Source organism: Acomys russatus, chromosome 29, assembly GCF_903995435.1.
Source record: "Acomys russatus chromosome 29, mAcoRus1.1, whole genome shotgun sequence".
Taxonomy (NCBI): Eukaryota; Metazoa; Chordata; class Mammalia; order Rodentia; family Muridae; genus Acomys; species Acomys russatus.
This window is the reverse complement of record NC_067165.1, coordinates 11,629,642-11,648,616: the sequence shown is the minus strand read 5'-3', so window position 1 is coordinate 11,648,616 and position 18,975 is coordinate 11,629,642. Positions and strand designations below refer to the sequence as shown.

Sequence of the window (18,975 nt, the reverse complement as noted above, 5' to 3'; positions counted from 1 at the left end):
TATTATTAACTATTTACCTTTAAAAAAACAACAAAACCCCACCTATAATACAGATAAGTCCGTGTGTAAATATACATATATAGTTTAAATAAAATTTCCTCATGTTGGCTGACAATGCTCCCTCCAAGAGCCAAAGACCACCTAAGAAAAACCTCAACATTAGGCAGAAGAAGACCTCTTTCTGTTGTTAGTCAGGTTTGTTCAAAAGACTCCCCAAACCTATGGGCTATTGCATTGCCACTGGTCGCCCTCCAAAAGCGGAAGGTAAGTCTCTGTTGCTGAAGACACCATGCACTTCAGACACAGAGTCCAGAGGTCTCTGGGCTGGAACCTCCTGAGAGACTCTTCCCTAAGGACTAGCTTTCTGGGGTACCAGAGGTGCCAGTTAAACTTCCAAAGAGTGCTACCCAGGTATGGTGACTATGAAACATGATAATGACCAGCACAGCATGATAACCCTAAGCGTGCAGAAGTGGCATGCATATGTTGGCAGTAACCATCAGCTCTCTAATTGGACTGAAGACCTGCTTAAGGTAAGAGGGAAATTGCGTCTAGTACTGGAAACTTAGCAAGCTACCCAGGCCTAGTAAAGTCAATGATCTTACAGCCAACATAAATCCTAACAACATTCTAAATATTTGTCCTTATAGCCACAGATAAGTGCAACAGACAGAAACCATTACAGAGAACCACCACCAAACAAAATGCAGAGCTGTGGAGTCTAGTCCCAGTGGGTATATTTACAGAACAACTCCTACACAGGGAACACTGCAGAAGAAAGACTGTAAGGATTGGGGAGCCAGAGGATTGGGGCTTTGCCCTGAGACTTTGTCTCTTAGGAATGAGGGAGGAATGGGAGGATACAAGGGATGGGATAACCACTGAGATGTAATAAGAATAAATTAATAAAATAAAAATTTAAAAAAAGGAATGTCAGAAGAAACACCCATAAAGTCTCACCAACACAACTGCCTAAATATGAACTGACCAAGAACACTAGGCATGCCAAAGTGGATGGAGTAAACCTCATGAGGTGTCAACTGGACCTAGGCCCCTACACATATGTAACCGATAGGCTGTTTGATCTATGTGTGGATCCCTTAGTAAGTTGAGTGGGTGCTGTCTATGACATGGACTCTATTGCCTGTTTTCAATCACTTCGTCCTAATGGGGCTGCCTGGCCTGGCCTCAGTGGCTGAGGATGAGCTCAGTCCTAATGCAACTTGATGTGTTGGGGTGGGTAGGGAGTGCTCCCCTTTTCCGAGGACAAGGGGAAGGGGTGGTGGAAGACGGTGGAAGGGAGAACTGGGAGGAGAGGGGGCTGTGATAGGGACGTAAAGTGAATATGTAAATTAAAAATAAATTTTAAAAAAAAAAAAAAAAAAAAAAAAAACCATAGGCATCTAAGAGATGCTGAAAGTAGGAGAAGCAGTTTCTCCAGGGAAGAGCACACTGATTGTTGGTTACTTAACATCAAATGTCAACCCTGAAAACACATGTGAGTAATATTATGCAGACTGAACAGGTTATATTTAGGAGTATATCTAATCTATATCCATGTCTGTCTGCCTGTCTGCCTGTCTGCCTGTCTGTCTATCTGTCTACCTACCTACCTACCTACCTACCAATACCTATTCATGCAACAACAATGAATGAAAACGAGTCTATGGAGTTGAAAGAGAGAAAGGAGATGCGTATGGGAAGGTTTAAAGGGAAAGAAGGAAAAGGAAGGGAGAGTTGACGTAATTATAGTATAATCTCAAAAGTAAAAGAAGCAAAAAAGGGAGTTAAGATTACAAACTACTTTATGATCACTTGGATGGCCACCATTTTAAGAAGCACTGGTGAAGATATGGGGGAAACGGATTGAAAACCTTTTTTTTTTTTTAAGTGTTTCTTTTTCAGTTTTTCGAGATAGGGTTTCTCTGTGTAGCCTTGGCTATCCTGGACTCATTTTGTAGACCAGGCTGGCCTCGAACTCACAGAGATTCCACTGCCTCTGCCTCCCGAGTGCTGGGATTAAAGGCGTGGTTGAAACTTTATACAGGGATAATGAGGACGTAAACTGGTAGACACATTCTGAACAATGGTTTGCCAGTTCAGGAATTGTTATGACCTAGCAATTTTAATACACTACTGTGGACTACTACTCAGCCATGAAAAGGAGGCACTGCTTCCCGCCACGATAGGAAAAGGGTACCATGATAAAAGAAGCATATACAAAGGCCATAGACTGCATGATTCCATTTCTATAAATGAAACATCCTGGATACACAGGTTCATAGAGACAATGATTGTCAGGAATCAGAATGAAATAACTGGGGAGCAATTTAAATTTCTCCCCTATTTATTTACTGTGCATATGTGGCATGTGTACATGTATACATGGCAAAGTGCATGTGGAGATCAGAGGACAGTTTGTGGGAGTGGGCTTTCTTCTGTCATGTGGATCCTACTCAGGCTGTCAGGCTTGACAGCCACACTGAGGCATGTGGCAAGCCTCAGGAGGAGCTGTTGAGTACAAAGCTTCATTTTGGGGTGTGAAAATGCTATGGAATTAGACCGTGGTGATGGCTGCACAGCCTTGAGGATATACTAAGGCCCACACAATTACACAGCTTAAAAGGGTGACAGGGAATATGCATTATATCTCAATTAAAAATGAACCCTCTTGAAAAACCAAAAAAAAACCAAAGAAGGGGGAAAAAAAAAGAACCCTCAATTAAAAAAGGACTCTGTTTGCCTCTGTGTGTTTATTTTTTGGTGGCTAATGCTACCAGTTACTCTGCATTAAAAAGAATAATTAAGATACTATTTCAGCCAATGGGATTAGAAAGTTTCCAATAAAAGCCTTTAACAGACACTGAGACTCACACCCAAACATCAGGCAAATAGAGTCATGTGGAAAAGTTGGGGAAAGGAGAAAAGAACCTGGAGGTGACAGGAGTTCTACAAGATCAACAGATCCAATTAGCCAGGGCCAGGGTGGCCTGTGGAGTCTGAAGCACCAACCAATGACCATGCATGGCCTGGATCTAGGCCCCCTACACAGATGTAGCCAATGGGCAGCTCAGGCTTCATGTGAGTCCTCTAGTAAGGGGAGCAGAGTTGTTTCTGACATGGACTCTGTTGTCTGCTTTTTGATCACTTCCCCCTGGAGGGACAGCCTTGCCAGGCCATAGGGGAAGAGGACAGACTCAGTCCTGATGTGACTCGATGAGCTGGGCTGGGGGCTCCCCTTTTCTGAGGAACAGAGGAGGAGGAATGGGGGGAGAGGGAGAGAAGGTGGGGCTGGGAAGAGATGAGGGAGAGGACTACAACCAGGATGCAAAGTGAGAAAATAAAGAAATGAAAAAAAAAAAAAAAAAAAAAAAAGACTTACGTTCAAAAAAAGATTTGAGCCAGGGGTGGTGGTGTATGTCTGGAATCCAGAGTTCAAGACCAGCTTGAGGTATACAAAGTATTGAAACAACCTGGCTAAATCAGGTTATCTCAAAACAAACAATTACCCTCCTCCCTAATTTAAACAAACAGAAACTAACCAACAAACAAAAAGTCCAAAAGGGGCTTTAGAGAAATGGCTCAGTGGTTAGGAGTCTGTACTCGTCTTCCGGAGGGCCAGAGTTCTGTTCCCAGCATCCTTGTCAGGTGGCTCACACTGAGCAGCTCCCGGAGGACCTGACGCCTCTGGCCTTTGAGAGAGCACACACAAGGAAGAGCTATGCAAAATAAATAATGGAAACATTTAGCAGAAATAAAAATTAAGAAGGACTTGTTTGAGTTCTTATGTTCACTGATGAGATTTTTAATACTGAAGAAACAAAGGTCAATGGGCTATGCTTCTTTTAAAGCCTTTATTGTTGTTGTTGTTATTTTGTTTTCATTTATTCAAGGTCATGCTTTGACTCCACAAGCCTCTTGTCATTTGGTACTTGGGAAGAATGAATGTGCTGAAAAGAGTAAAAATAGTTTCTGTACAGGATCCACTCCATTGAGGAATTCTTATAAACCCCTGCCAGGCCCCCCTCACTCCTGCTCCGGGCCTGGCAGTGCAGCTGGTGAGACCTCAGCAGTGCCCTGAGCGAGAAAAGCAGCTGGGTTACTTCTTCCCAACACCTAATGGCTGGGTGGAAGATGCTTTTAGCAGAGAGTAAATACAATGACTCTCTCTTCTTTCCAGAAAACAAAGGAAACCCACCACAGGCAGCAGGAAAGGTAGTGGTATTCGAGCGTTATTTGCAGCATGACTAAGCAACTCACTCATTCAGTTACATACTCATGTCTACCAGGCTCTGTGCTGCAGGTCAGGGAGTAAACAGGACAGACTTTACTCGTGGAAGATAATGCTGTTTCTTCCCAGGGAATTCCAACAGAGTAGCACATGCTAACTAGGAGCAAAGAAAGTATGTCATAATGTACAGGAAGTGCCTACTCCAGACCTGAGAGATAATGTACTATGGTAACTAAACCAAAGTGAAGAACCAGTGGAGGATATGTGGTCAGAACTGGGTGGCTTTCCAGACAGCAAGAGAAGACAAGGAAGCCTCAGCAGCACAATGATGAGCAGAAGATGCCGCTGGGAACAAGGCAGGCACCATTCTATGTCTGGATAGACATAGATATTTATTCTGGTCATTGTCAGGATCCCAGAGGGCCCTGGAAACAGTCAACTTTGACTCAGTTTGCTAATCTAACAGAATTATGCCTGCTTTTTCTGTCCTCTGCATTAGACAACACAGCTTTGTGGAAAAAAAAAGGGACTTTTTTTATTTTTCTTTTTTGGGAGACACGATCTCATTATATATAGCACAGGCTGGCCTCAATTTCTTTATTAAACTTTGTGCCTCTGCTGGGACTAAGCATATGCTGCATCTTATATAGTGTATTCCATTCTCTGACATGGGCTCTAGTGAGCACTTAGTGAATGACTGAGGGCCTTCAACGACATTGAGAGACAGCATGGAAGCGTTGGAGCCATCCTCAGCTTGAATTCTGTCTCAATTATCTGCTGTTCAGACTTAGGTAGCATTCTGTATCTGGCCCAACAATTTTAGATCTAAAGTGTGTTCGTGCACGTGTGTATGTGTGTATGTGTTCCTGTGTGTTTGCAGGTATGTGGAAGACCAGAGGACAACTTCAGGTGTTACATCTCTGGTGTTGCTCACCTTTTAAAGTTATTATTATTATGCAAGTCTATGATGCGTGTGTGGGTACATGTCACATGTGAAGGTCAGAGGATAACTTCACACAGTCAGGCTGTAAGTGCCATTATGCATAGAGCCATCTCTCTGGCCCCTGTTCATCTTTTTGTTTTTGAGAAAGTATTTCTCACTAGCATGAACTCAACAAGTGGATTAGGCTGGAGGACACTGAGCCCCAGGAATCCACCTGTCTCCATACTCCCAGTGCTGGAATTATAGAACTGTATGCCACCAAACCTGGCTTTTTTTTTGGGGGGGGGGGTACTGGCACAGCAATAGGCTAGTGGATCAATGGAATCGAACTGAAGACCCAGAGATGAATCCACACACATTTGGTCACTTGATTTTTGACAAAGAAGCCAAATCCATTCAATGGAAAAACGACAGCATCTTCAACAAATGGTGCTGGTCTAACTGGATGTCTACATGTAGAAAAATGCAATTAGACCCCTATTTGTCACCATGCACAAAACTCAAGTCCAAATGGATTAAAGACCTCAACCTAAAACCAGAGACATTATTCCAGTTAGAGGAAAAAGTGGGGAAGAGTCTGGAACACATAGGCACAGGAGACAACTTCCTGATCAGAACACCAACAGCCCAGGCCTTAACGTCAACAATTAATAAATGGGACCTCATGAGGCTGAGAAGCTTCTGTAAGGCAGGTGACACTGTCAAGAGAACAAAGCGACAGCCTACAGACTGGGAAAAGATCTTCACCAACCCTACATCTGACAAAGGTCTAATATCCAATATATATATAAATAACTCAAGAAATTAAACACCACCAAACCAAATAACCCAGTAGAGAAATGGGGCCCAGAACTAAACAGAGAATTCTCAACAGAGGAATATCAAATGGCTGAGAAACACTTAAAGAAATGCTCGACCTCCCTAGTCATCAGAGAAATGCAAATCAAAACAACACTGAGATTCCATCTTATACCCACCAGAATGGCAAAGATCAATAACTCAACTGACACCACATGCTGGCGAGGATGTGGAGAGAGAGGAACACTCCTTCATTGCTGGTGGGAATGCAAACTAGTACAACCACTTTGGAAATCTATCTGGTGTTTTCTTAGAAAAATGGGAATAGGGCTTCCTCAAGACCCAGCTATTCCACTCCTTGGAATATACCCAGAACATGCACTACCACACAACAGGGACATATGCTCAACCATGTTCATAGCTGCCTTATTCATAATAGCCAGAACATGGAAACAGCCTACGTGTCCCTCAGTAGAAGAATGGATAAAGAAACTGTGATCATTTATACTATGGAATACTACTCAGCTATTAAAAACAAGAATTCCTGAAATTTGTGGACAAATGGATTGAACTAGAAATTATCATAATGAGTGAGTTCACCCAGAAGCAAAAAGAGTTAAATGGTATATATTCACTTATATCGAGACACTAGTCCAAGGGGTACGTCCCCATGAAAACTTTACCTACCAGGAAAGTGGGTCAGAGGGGAGGACATCCTATTGAGACTTTAGGTGTGAGAAGCCTGGGAGAATGAGGAAATAGAAGGATCCAGAGGGTCCTGGAAAACTACAGGTGGGTCTGGGCCCTGGGGTCCTCCCCAAACTATGGCACCAACCAAGGAAAATATAGGTAGTAAACTTCGAACCCCTACCCAGACTAGCCTATGGACAGGACATTCTCCACCGGTAAGTGGAGAAGGCGATCTGACTTTCACACAAACTCTGGTGCCCCATATTTGACTATGTCCCTTGGATGGGGACGCCTGGTGGCACTCAGAGGAAGGATAATAGGTCACCAAGAAGAGACTAGATACCCTATGAGCATATACAGGGGAGAAGGTCCCCCTCAGTCACAGACATAGGGGAGGGGAATGGGGGGGAAGCGGGAGGGAGGGAGGAATGGGAGGATACAAGGGATGGGCTAACAACTGAGATGTAATATGAATAAATTAATAATAAAAAAAGGAAAAAAAAAACCCAGCATGGCTGACTTTTTTTTATTTTTTTAAAGATTTATTTATTAAGTATACAGTGTTGTCTGCTTGTAGGCCAGAAGAGGGCATCATGTTACATTATAGATGGTTGTGAGCCACCATGTGGTTGCTGGGAATTGAACTCAGGGTCTTCGGAAGAGCAGGCGGTGCTCTTAACCACTGAGCCATCTCTCCAGCCCAAACCTGGCTTTTTTTACATGGGTTCTGGGGACTGAACTCAAGTCTTTACCACCCGAGCCATCTCTCCAGTTCATTAGATATGCTTTTACTTTTAAACTAGAAAAACATTAAAAAGTTACAACGTTGAACATTTCCACCATTAACATTACCTTTGATGCTAGAAATCCCCGGTAGGGAGACAGGTTTTAGTTGGGTCTTAATTTGGTCTCCAAGAAGCTTTGAAACTTTTGGCAATGCTGACGGATCTGATGTGAAGTTCTGTACTTGCTCTGTAGCAAACACATATAACTTTATTACAATCAATCTTAACACCAAATTAAATTAATAGCAAAGGTCACCTTTTAGGATGATAACATATATATTCACTTTAGGAGGTAGTGAGTTAAAGTAGCACAGTAACTAGGACGCTAAAGGTACGGACTAAGGGATGTTCGTGGACAAGCGACGGGGAATCAGTATTACATTTAAGGTCTGAAACAGAAACGGGGCACAGGTTAAGGAACTCTAGTCTGAAAATCTGAAATGCTGTCAAATTTAAAGCACTCAGAATACAGACTCAGGTGGAAAATCCCACAAATGTGTGCGTCACAGTCCAGTAAAGGTGACCTAAAAATACTGAATAAAATGAACATCAGGCCATACGTATATGGACAATATATATATATGGAACATGAGTGAATTTTGTATTCAGACTTGAATACCAACTCAAAATAACCTGCAAATATTAAAAAACCAAAAAACAAACAAACAAACAAACAAAAACAAAAAACCAAAACAAAAAAAACCAAAAAAACAAGAGACAAAGCAAAAATGGAAAGAACCCCAAACTGACAACACTTTAGGCCCCACCCATTTCGGATAAGGAATACTCAAGCTATAGAACAGTTCCCATCATTTACGCTTAAATGCTAAGGTTTGAGTTGGCTAAGTCTTTTGACTTGGAAAATAGGATATTAAGTCTGGTGTGGGGGCCTGGGCCACCAGCCATGCTGCCGGGACAATGCTGTATTGTCAGAGCACCTTCAGCACAGTTCTAGTTCTCACAGGAGAGAATCTGGGGGAAGCTATTCTTCATCTCCAAAGCTGAGGAATGCTTGAGCCAGGAAGGTCAAGCCAATACTGTCTAGTATCTTGTTATATCCTCACAGGTCCTAAATCAGTAGATGTTAATTAATGCATCTGATAACATTGATTAAATGTGTCCTTACCTATAGCCACGTGGCCTACAAAGTGAATAATTCCATCATTTACATGTTAATGACTTTAAGGAGGACTAATATTTATTTTTAAGTAAATCTTATACACTGACAATAACAGAAACATAACATTTAGGACTGGTTTAATATAAGCTATGACAGTAACATTTTTGCCTATAATTGGATGCAGGCAGCATGGAGAAGTCTATTTCCAGCTAAACATTACCCGTTCTCCCCTTAATAGACTAGAGTACAAATCAAGTACAAAATGGGCTTTTGCTAAATGAAAGCGAGGTGCATCAGCCTCATCTCGGTGCGCTCAGGCATCACTCACTCGGTTCCATCAGTGCTTGCGGACACTGTCCCTATTCCCTGTGTGGGAGGCAGGCTGTTCAAGCCTGCGTGAAATATTCAGAAGCCAGTTAGCTGCTTACCTTCCTCTGCGGTCTTTGGAGGCCTGTTGCTTTCAGGTTTGTTTGTGAGAGCACTGATCAGCTGCAGTTTCTCTCGCAGCTTGGATACCTGAGAATTTGAATTATCTTCTTTCTGCCCAAAATGAAGATCAGATAAGGTTTAAGGTAGGGGTAATAGCTCACTGGAGCCTCTGTTGTATCCCCAGAACACATTTCGCATGTAGGGTTTGACCTCTACCTGGTCCCCTCTCAAGTCCATGACGGGGTAAACAAATACTACGGCTGTCTTTGGGGCCCAGTGCTGATGAGCGTATAGCTGGATTTAAGGCTAGACCATTAAGGGAACATTACAGTCTTCATGATCTGTTTCACTGCGAACGGTCCATTGATAGAGAAAGGTATGCATGTGTCAGCAGTAAAGAAAGCGTGCCCTTCCTCAGGGGCCCGTGTAGCATCTGCCTCCTAAACGAGGAGGGACACTATTTTCTGGAGCTATTTTACACTAAAAAACTGCCTTGGACGGCTCATCACCTGTGAGCACATCATCTTAAAAACAAACTCCAGCAGAAACCAATCAAACCACTATGACTCAACTGGCAGCAGGACCTGTCAGAGAAACAAAGTACAAGTTGCAATATTTCTAATTCAAACAGTTACCGGAGTCTAACACCTTCACTATCCCCGCACTGCCTTCTTTCCAGCTCAATCTAGGATGGGACATAAAGAACAGATTTAGTTGTAAAGAGAGAAGCCTGGTTTTCCTGTAGTTCGCATGTGTTTACTGCATGAAAAGGCCTGGTCCTATGTTTAAGAGTACCTGTGCATCTCATTTCTTCTTTTTTTAAATTTAAATTTATGTGCATTGGTGTGAGGGTATCAGATCTTGGAGTTACAGACAGCTGTGAGCTGCCATGTGGGTGCTGGGAATTGAACCTGGGTCCTTTGGAAGAGCAGGCAGTGCTCTTAACCACTGAGCCATCTCTCCAGCCCCTGCATCTCATTTCTCACTTGGTGAATTCACACGTCCCTTTCTATCTTTATTTCTGTCCTACCAGCTACTGTATGGTGGCTACTTGACTTATTTAGGGAGCTCCAATTTGGACATCTGAACAAAACTAGATGCTAAGTGCTTACTGCCAGGAGAAACTGAATCTGCTTGGGATGCTTTGATGCAGTAACTGAAGAGACTGATCAGCTGGCAGGAGAGTTATAAAACAAAGCAAAACCAAGAGTTAGGTGGCCCTGTGGTACTGATCTGACTGGTATGCTGTGAATTACTACTGAAATTACTATTTTTTTTCTAATAGTAACCATCTCTTACTTTTTTGTGTTCAACATTTATACATGACTTTATCCAGACAATACAAATTGGTTAAGGATGAAAAAGTAAAGGTAGAAATCTTTATGTAAAAAACTTCTGGTTTCAGCTAAGTTCATCGCTTATGAACTTCCTATCCTCTGAACTCAAACACTATGTGCATCTCAGACGACACTGTAGGCACAGGCACAATCTTCCTGGCTTTCCCTTTATCTCAGCAGGACTTAAAGGACTATGAAAGTGTTGAAAATACAATTTAAACATGAAATGATTTTTAAGCTGGATGCCATTTTTAGATTCTCTATGCTTCTGTTGCCCTATCATTAGTTTAGATAACTGCACTAATTCACGTTTGTCAGCTTGACACAAACCAGAGTCACCGGGAAGAGGGAACCTCAGCTGAGGAATGCCTCCCTCAGACCTGCCTGTGGACTGTACATGGGGCATCCTCTCAACTGATAACTGATGTCGGAGAGCCCAGCGCACTGAGGGCGGTGACACAGCCAGGCAGGCAGGCCTGAGGTGTGTTAAAATGAGCTGAACACGCCAGAGAAAACAAGCCAGTGTGGTACTCCTCCATAGCTTCTGCTTCAAGCTCCGGCCCGGGCTTCCCAGGTAACAGACCGTAACCTGCATGATGTAATAAACTTTCCTCCCCATGTTGCTCCTGCCCATGGTGTTTATCACGGCAGCAAAAGCAAACTAGGACAATAACTGTCTTAAGAGTCGTTTCCTCAGGAAAGCCAACGTGATCCCTCTGAACACCTCATTGTCCCCTGTGCTTTTCCACTGTAGCACTTATCAGACTTGTGACTGTCCAGTTTTGTGAGCTGTGCCACAGTAGGGGTCACGTATCTGTCTCATTTACTGTGGTCATCCCAGCACAAGGCAGGTGCCTGATGCGATATTCATTCATTCACTAATACCTGAGCTTACTAACTGCTCTGTCTTGGAGTTTATCACAAGAGATCAAGTGTCGCAGCATGGAGATGCTGATGTGTTTGCCTTTACTTTACAGAAGCTTCCTGTTAGTTACTTTTACACTTTGGGCCTTTACAGTCTCAGTTCTGTTGGTCACCAAAGACTCTCTTTTCAGAGTGGCAGCCCTATCAGCCATCTTTGAGGGCAAAGAATACAGAAGAGGTTAAGGAGAGACATTAAAACTTAAACGACACCAAATCCATTTTGTGTATTTGTGTGGTATGCTTATGTATCTGTGTGTGGGCGCACATGCATACATGCAGATGGTGACAAGCATCAATTGCTCTTCACCTTCTTTTTGAGACAGGTCTCTCTGTGAGCCTGGAGCTTGCCATTTTGGTTAGGCTGGCTGGCCAGTAAGCTCTGGAATCAGTGTGTGTCTGCTCTATCCCTGAACTATGGTTCGGATCCACACCACTGTGCCTGGTTTTACGCGGTGCTGGGGTCTGAGCTTGGGTCCTCATGCTTGTGTGGCAGTCACCTTACCAACGGAGTCATCTCTCCAGCCCTGACAGAACTTCTTAAACAAACTGCTCAAATGCAGTTAAAGGATGTGGACTACTTTAAACACACAGGGCAAAGGAGTGGAGAACAGAAGAGAATGGGAGGGGTGTAAGGAGACAAAGTGGAAATAGAGGCTTCTAAATGCTTTATCCAAGACTTTAAAACTCAAGTATAAGAAGTGACATAACATCTACCCAGATCCAGGCGTGGTCTGTTGCTGCTGGAAGAAAGAGCAGGGCAGATGGACACTACTACTGACTTTCTTTGCTGGATAAAAATAAAAAGGGAGGGCAGAGACAGCAAGGGGTATGGGGTGGTAAGTTTTCACAATAAGCCTTGAAAAATCTTCAAGGCACACTATTCATCAAATCGTCCAAAGTTCTCAGGCCCTACTTAGCTTAGCTGAGTTCAAAAGGGCTTTAAAAACTAGGGCTCCTTTAATCTTCACAGCTTTGTAGTAAATTACACACTCTTATAAAGTAGGAGGGTTAGGCAGAAGGGGACAGGTCTTTCTACCCTACCCTTCAAAGCCATTTTCAGGCAGCTTGCCAAGGTTCACTGTGGCAGGGCCAGCTCAAGCATTTCTTCCCTGTGCCAGGGCTTGATTTTACATGTGGGGTAGCTTCCAGCTTTGGCGGTTACCTGAGTTTACAGTATAGTTTCTTGTATTTGGTTTCCATAAAAAAAAAAAAAAAAAAAGTACCTCTATGAAACCCTTAAAAGTGAGACTTATCACTGTTAATGAAATGATCCCCATGCATCCCAGCATAATGCACAGATGAAACGTGACTACAAACAAACACTCCATTCATGAGATCACGAAAACCAGTGGCCCCCAGAGCCAGCAAGCTTCAGTGATTTAGTGTGCCACTCAGTTTTCCTAGATGTAAAATAACTCTTTGACCTTGTAAGTTGAACTGCTTTGACCTCATCTTTTAAAAATGTTTTTATTAGGATATATTAATTGTACATAATAATGGGTTTCATTGTATTTTCATCCATGTACATAATTTATCATAATCATCTCAATCCCTGCCCCCCCATTAACTCTTCTGTGTTCCTTGCATTCCTGCTAATCTCCTCCTTTCCGACTAATTCCCTTTTATCTTTTCATATTTTTTTCTGTGTGACCTGATTGGTTGGGTTTGTTTATAGAAGCGACTTCACTTGTTTAAGCGGTTTTCGTAACATTATATGCAAAAGAGTTCCTCTAATATGCGGACAGAAGCAGGATGAATTTGAAAGCCAAGTTCAGGGTTAAAAAAATGGCACAAGACTTTTGTATTTGTCGATCTCACCACTTGTAACACCTTAAGAGAGAAGAAAAGAGGTGACAATGACCTCCTTTGGCAATGCATGTCCAAGTTTCCCTGCCTGATGGGCCACTGCAAGAGACTTGTCATTTCTGCCAACAAGTTGATGTATTTAAACTGACCCTTGATACCATCCCTTTGAAACCCAGCTGTAAATCCTGTACTGTTCATTTTGGACAGCTGTTACATGGATTAAAGCAGACATAAGTGCAAAACAACCTTGTAGCCTCTTAAGTATGTCAGCCTACTGTTCACAGGCAGAGGGCAAGCTCACCTGCGCACAGACAACACACACCATCACAGAGTGCGTCACAGTGGATCTGAAAAGGCTTACCATGCTGGAGGCCGGGCTTGCTCTCTTCTCTGCCTTGCTCAGTGCAGCCACATCCCTTTCCATCAGGCTGAGCCTCTGTGTCAGGTTACTGAGTGTCTCACTCATCCCCTCGAGTTTAAGGTCATTCTGTCTCTGGTATCCCACTACAGTACTGTTGACCTCCTCTAAGGAATTGTGAAAGTACAGGATATCCTAGATTGGAAATAAACCAAGCTGTAGGATCCACCTAAACACGCAACTAGACAAGAGGACAGGAGCAATGCAGCAATCATTACTGTGTCAACTTACTAAGGTAAGGCACTTTTCCTGGCTGTGACCACCAATTATGTAGATCTATTCTGTTTTTCCTACTCTAAACTGTTCCCTGAAGCTTGTTTTCTTACTCCTTTATGGCTTCTTCCTTCCACTCTTCTCTACCCTTTCAACCCCATAATGCTAGATATGAGAGGAAAAGATGGACAGAGTGGAAAGGGGTGACGTTATCGTTAAGACTACTTCCTGCTGATTTGGGCTGTTAGGATCCCTGGGGCAGGTTTGATCTTCATGGTCAAGATATCTAATTTCTTCTCCTTGTTACTTCTTTGTGTATAACTACTTCATAAACTATAATCAATAGCAACCAACAACCAAGCAACAACCCATCTGTCAGGGCTCTAGCATTTATATACCCTCTTAAAAAATTCCCAGAATTCCAAATGTCACATACTTGCAGAAACTCTCTGCAGCTGGCAAAATCATGCCTCTGCTAGAGCTCGAGGCTAATCATAGTCAGCTGCTGGAAAATAGCCCCATAGCCCCACCTGGGATTAAAATGAAAGCACATTCTTAAAATATTTCTGTGCTTTTTAAAGAAACCAAATTTCTCAAATTCCCAATACGACTTCTCTTGGATTGTCTGGCTTCAGCTGGACAATAAGGGGAAGAAGAGACCCCTCTGCAAGCTCTCACTCCCATCCCTCAGACCCCTCTGCAAGCTCTCACTCCCGTCCCTCAGACCCCTCTGCAAGCTCTCACTCCCATCCCTCAGACCCCTCTGCAAGCTCTCACTCCCATCCCTCAGACCCCTCTGCAAGCTCTCACTCCCATCCCTTAAAGTGATGAATTTGGGAATTAATTTCCCAATATTTACCTCGCTTGCTGGCAGGAGAGCCTACTAGGTTATTAACTTAAGTCTCATTAACCTAATTGGTCAGAACAAAACTACCTTAGGAACAATACCAATTACTGAATTGGCTCATGAAACAAAAGCACAGCAAGTAGTGCATTATTTAGTACAAGATTCAATTATTTTTATTGACATCTTCTAGTACTGATTGCTACTTAAAAAGGAATGATGACTCTTGGTTTTAAAGGGCATTAAACTCAGGACAGAAATTCTTCTTAAGATTTCCTTTATTCTCTTTAATGAGATTCTGATCCCAGTATTGCTCTCCTCCTCCTCCTCCTCTCCTGCCTTTTGTCTTTAGACTTTAGAAAACACCAAGTTTCAAGGCTATGTTTCTCAATATTCTTAGAGTTTTCTGTGGTTCAAAATAGCCATCACTTTGGATTTTGTATCCATCTTTCACTTGCCCAGATTGCTATTCGTCATAGAGTTTCAGGATAATCTGATAATTCTGTCTTTCAAGACATTAAAAGGAATTTACTCCACTGGTTGACATACAAAGGAGAAAGCAGAGTATCACAGAAGAGAAAGGACTCCCAAGTACCAACATATATCTTTTTCTGCTCAGCTCTCAGGCAGGAGGGTGATGATGAGGCACCTGCTGAGGTACATACTGGCGCTTTTTGTGCTAAGCCCACATTCCCTCCATAGCTCACTACCTCCAGAGCCCACCAGAGTCCCAAGCAAACAGTACCTGTTTTGAACTTTCACTGTGGGTTTTATTGTCAATTTCTGATGTAGCTGAAGGTGATGGCATGATTTGGTTGCTCCCATTGGTCTCCTTTAAGAAATGTTAACACACATACACACACACACACACACGAAAAGAAAAAGAAAAGAGAAAGAAAGAAATGTTAACACAAATGGAAGTTAGTATATAGGCAACAATTAACTACTGTAGAGGAATGTTAATTCAGAACATGGCTGCTCTGGCAAGAGATCACATCCAAAGACCTTCTAGGTCTGTGTGATCTGGTTGGAATACAAATACACCTTTAATGCCAGGAGAAAGAAGCATGCAGATCTCTGTGTTCTTCTTGGTGATGTTCAGGCAGTTTGGTTGAGACAGTGAGTTAAGAGGCAGTGCAGTGGAGCTGAGTTCATGACAGTTCAGTTTGTGGAATTCAGAGGTACTTTTTACCAGGAGAATTTTACAGAGATGTTGAAGAGAGAACAGGCTAGACACAGGTGAAGACAGAATGAGCCAGAGAATGAGAAGGAGCCAGAAGATTAGAACAGATTACTAGAGTTGGTTTGAGGCCAAGCAGAACAATTCAGTGAGAAACTGAGAAAAGCCAGATTGAAACAGTCAGCTTGGAGAGTAGTTTGACCCAGACAGCTGAGTTGAACCAGCCAGCAAGAGCTCAGAAAGAACAAGAAAGGGTGAGCTTATTCACCTGTAAGTCTCAGAGGCTGAAAACATTCTAGGCCTAGATTAGGTTGTACAGAGGCAGTAAAGTAAGCCTTAGAGATGACAGTTTCATTAGGCAAATAAAAGTTACTTTTACAAACTACTAGGTTACTTAATTATCTGGATGATCCTGGAACACTCTTGCCTCCCTAGGATGTACAGTGTACAGTAGGCCCCGAGACTTATAGTATGACCCACCTGAAAGGTGTCAAGGGTATCACGGACTTTTGAGGGCACCCAGCGTGAAGCAGAGGCTGGATAGCAGTGCCCCGATTACCCCAGGAACCTGAGCTTCTCCTGTCCTAGTATGCTTTTCAGTTTCTTAATGGAATGAATTCCTTAGCGACATCTCTCTCCTCCTTCAGTACCTGTATTGCAGGGAAACTGCATAATCAGGGGCACAGCTGGTGAGTACACAGCTGGCTTTCCCTTACAGATATGCTGATATCCACATGGGAAGGTGACTCTGCTCTTCCCTTTCCTCTCCACTGCTGTGGTGTCTCTCTGCAGAGAACTAAGTTTAACATGCTTAGATACATTTTCACGCTTTACTGGGGGAAAGCTGCAAAGTTGCTTCCTTTGCAGCCCACAGCCATAGTTTAATACAGCGTGCTAGTAGGAAGATTACTTACTGGTAGTCGTGGAAGGTTAAAAGATGTCCATTCAGTTACAACAGTATAGTTGACAAAACAGTTCTCCTTAAAATCTGAATGCCTAGATACTTATCAGACTCGCTTTCATACAAATTGAAGCTAAAATTAAAATGAGAAGGATGTAACACCCATGGGTCTAGGAAACAGAAAATATTTAGGAAATGGCCCACTCCTTGAGAGCATGAGCACAACAAAGGAAAAGTGAGTTGTTATCATGGGTCACGGAAGTCCTCAGTGGCACGTGGAATTAGAAGTGAGGTGTCTGGACACCTAACTGAAACTTTCCTTTTGCGTTAGCCCTACTAAGTAGCAAACAGCGACTCATTAAATAACAGTGAGTATTGGTTCTGAAGAAATGAAAACCGTCCTTTCTGGAACTCTCTGATGCAGCTAAGGTTTCTTGGTACAAACTGCCAAGTCTGAGGTCAACTTGCTTCTCCATCAGGACAGGAAGACTGTGAGCCCGTTTCTTTACCTTCACAAGTCCGTCAGGGAGCTCTTACAAAGTGGTTACTGCCTGTGGAGAGCTTTAGCGCAGCCATAGTGGGACAGTGAGATGACTGAAAACGGCAAGGCCACCTCAGCTATCTGTTGTTCCACAACAAATCAACCTCAACTTTTGGGGTTGAAACAACAAAAATGTTTTAGTTCTCACTATTTTGTGGGTTCCCTGACCTCATCTTGGGGGCTGGTGCAGCATGGATTCCATGTGGTCTACTCAGATCATACATACGGCTGCGTTCCACGTTCCACCGACCCCTGGCGGGAGCTGGAACATCTCTAGGTCACCTCTTCCCCTGGTCTCTCAGCACCAGGGGTGTACAACCCTGCTCAAATCCCTGATACTCAGAAGAGTGAGAAACTGTAACTTGCTGGAGTGGTTTGCTTTGCAATGATCAGTGAGACCATTTTCCACCTCTCTCTCTCCTTTTCCTACTTGTTCCATCTGTGGAAAATGTGTTGTGAGCATCTCTAATTCCATGTTTGCAAAAGACCTAGCTTTCAATCCATCTACCTTAACTGTCTGACTTACAGACTGCAGACCAATGAGTCCACGTTGCTTGTTAGAGGTCTTATTTTTAAAGAAGGCACAGAGTAGGGTCTGCTCATCTCAGGAGGAAATTAATGTCATGACTCTGACACAGAAAATGGTGAGCAGGTGCATGCTGCCTTTCTGCAGTGTTTTCAGATCTTACCATACTGCTCTGTAGTAATTCCAAGGTTTTCTTGTGTTCATCCACAGTTTTCTGTATCTCCTCCACAACAAGATGGACACTGTTTAAAGTATTGCCAATGGAAGCTACGCTCTGCATAGAAACAAGGTAGAAATGTCAGCCTTTTAAAGAGCGTAATTAAGCATATCCGACATGTAATACATGCCCATATTCACAATATACAATAAGCCTGTGAAACTATTCCCATAATAGAAGCATAAACACTATCCTTCCACCCCAATTTCTTCATCTCTCTCTGTAGTTTCCACTTTCCTGTCCCAAGGTAACCACTGATTCATTTTCTGCCACTACATATCAGTTTATGTTTTCTAGAGCTTTACATAAAAGGCAGCAATGAGTACATACTTTTCTGAAGCTTCTTTCAGGATGTCTTCTTCTCTGAGTACAGGTGAGATGCATGTATGTCTAAGCTGACCAGCCTGTTACATGCCATTGCTGTGGCTTTATCAACCTGTTCAGTCACCGGTTAGCAGACACTTAGGTTATTGTCAGTATGTGGCTATTACAAATAAAGCTGCTATAAACATCCATGTAGAGGTATTTATGTGGACCTGTGCCCTCATCTCCCTTCATACTTTCTCGTTATCACCATATATAGATGCATGGCTGATCATATGGCAGATCTATGTTTAACTTATTAGAAAAGTCTTACAAACGGTCTTCTAAAATGGCTGTGCTATTTTACAATCTGATTAGCAGTGTTTAAGAGAGTTCCTACTACTCCACACAGTCACAAAGAGAGGCGCTGCTAATTTTAAAATGCTGCCCATCCTAATGGCAGTATAGTGGCATGTTGTGAGTTTAATTTACATGAAAGCACTAGCTGAATAGAGAGGAATATTTTAATTATTTTAACCATATTCAAATTATGAATTCCACGTAACTTATACTGAAACAACAAAACACAAACATTTATATTCTATAGAAATAGTTTCCCATATATACATAGATATACACATACATATACATTTATTTATTTATTTAATTTATACAAGTTATTATACATTTTATTTATTTTATTTATTTTCCCAATTAAGGAAAACAACAAACTTTCCTAAGTAAAAAAATATATTCATAAAAAATTATT

The 18,975-nt window shown here is 42.5% G+C and overlaps 1 protein-coding gene across 1 annotated transcript in view; it reads right to left on the bottom strand.

Annotated features, from left to right (window-relative positions):
- Window positions 1–18,975, bottom strand: part of Efcab14 (EF-hand calcium binding domain 14) — a 41,400-nt gene that overhangs the window by 3,928 nt on the left and 18,497 nt on the right. Inside the window, exons 5-10 of the mRNA XM_051172221.1 lie at window positions 17,850–17,960; window positions 15,284–15,370; window positions 13,425–13,616; window positions 11,329–11,409; window positions 8,996–9,107; window positions 7,515–7,634 (exon numbers count right to left, since the gene is read on the bottom strand). Coding sequence (XP_051028178.1) covers window positions 7,515–7,634; window positions 8,996–9,107; window positions 11,329–11,409; window positions 13,425–13,616; window positions 15,284–15,370; window positions 17,850–17,960 — 703 coding nt within the window. The remainder of the gene's footprint in view (window positions 1–7,514; window positions 7,635–8,995; window positions 9,108–11,328; window positions 11,410–13,424; window positions 13,617–15,283; window positions 15,371–17,849; window positions 17,961–18,975) is intronic.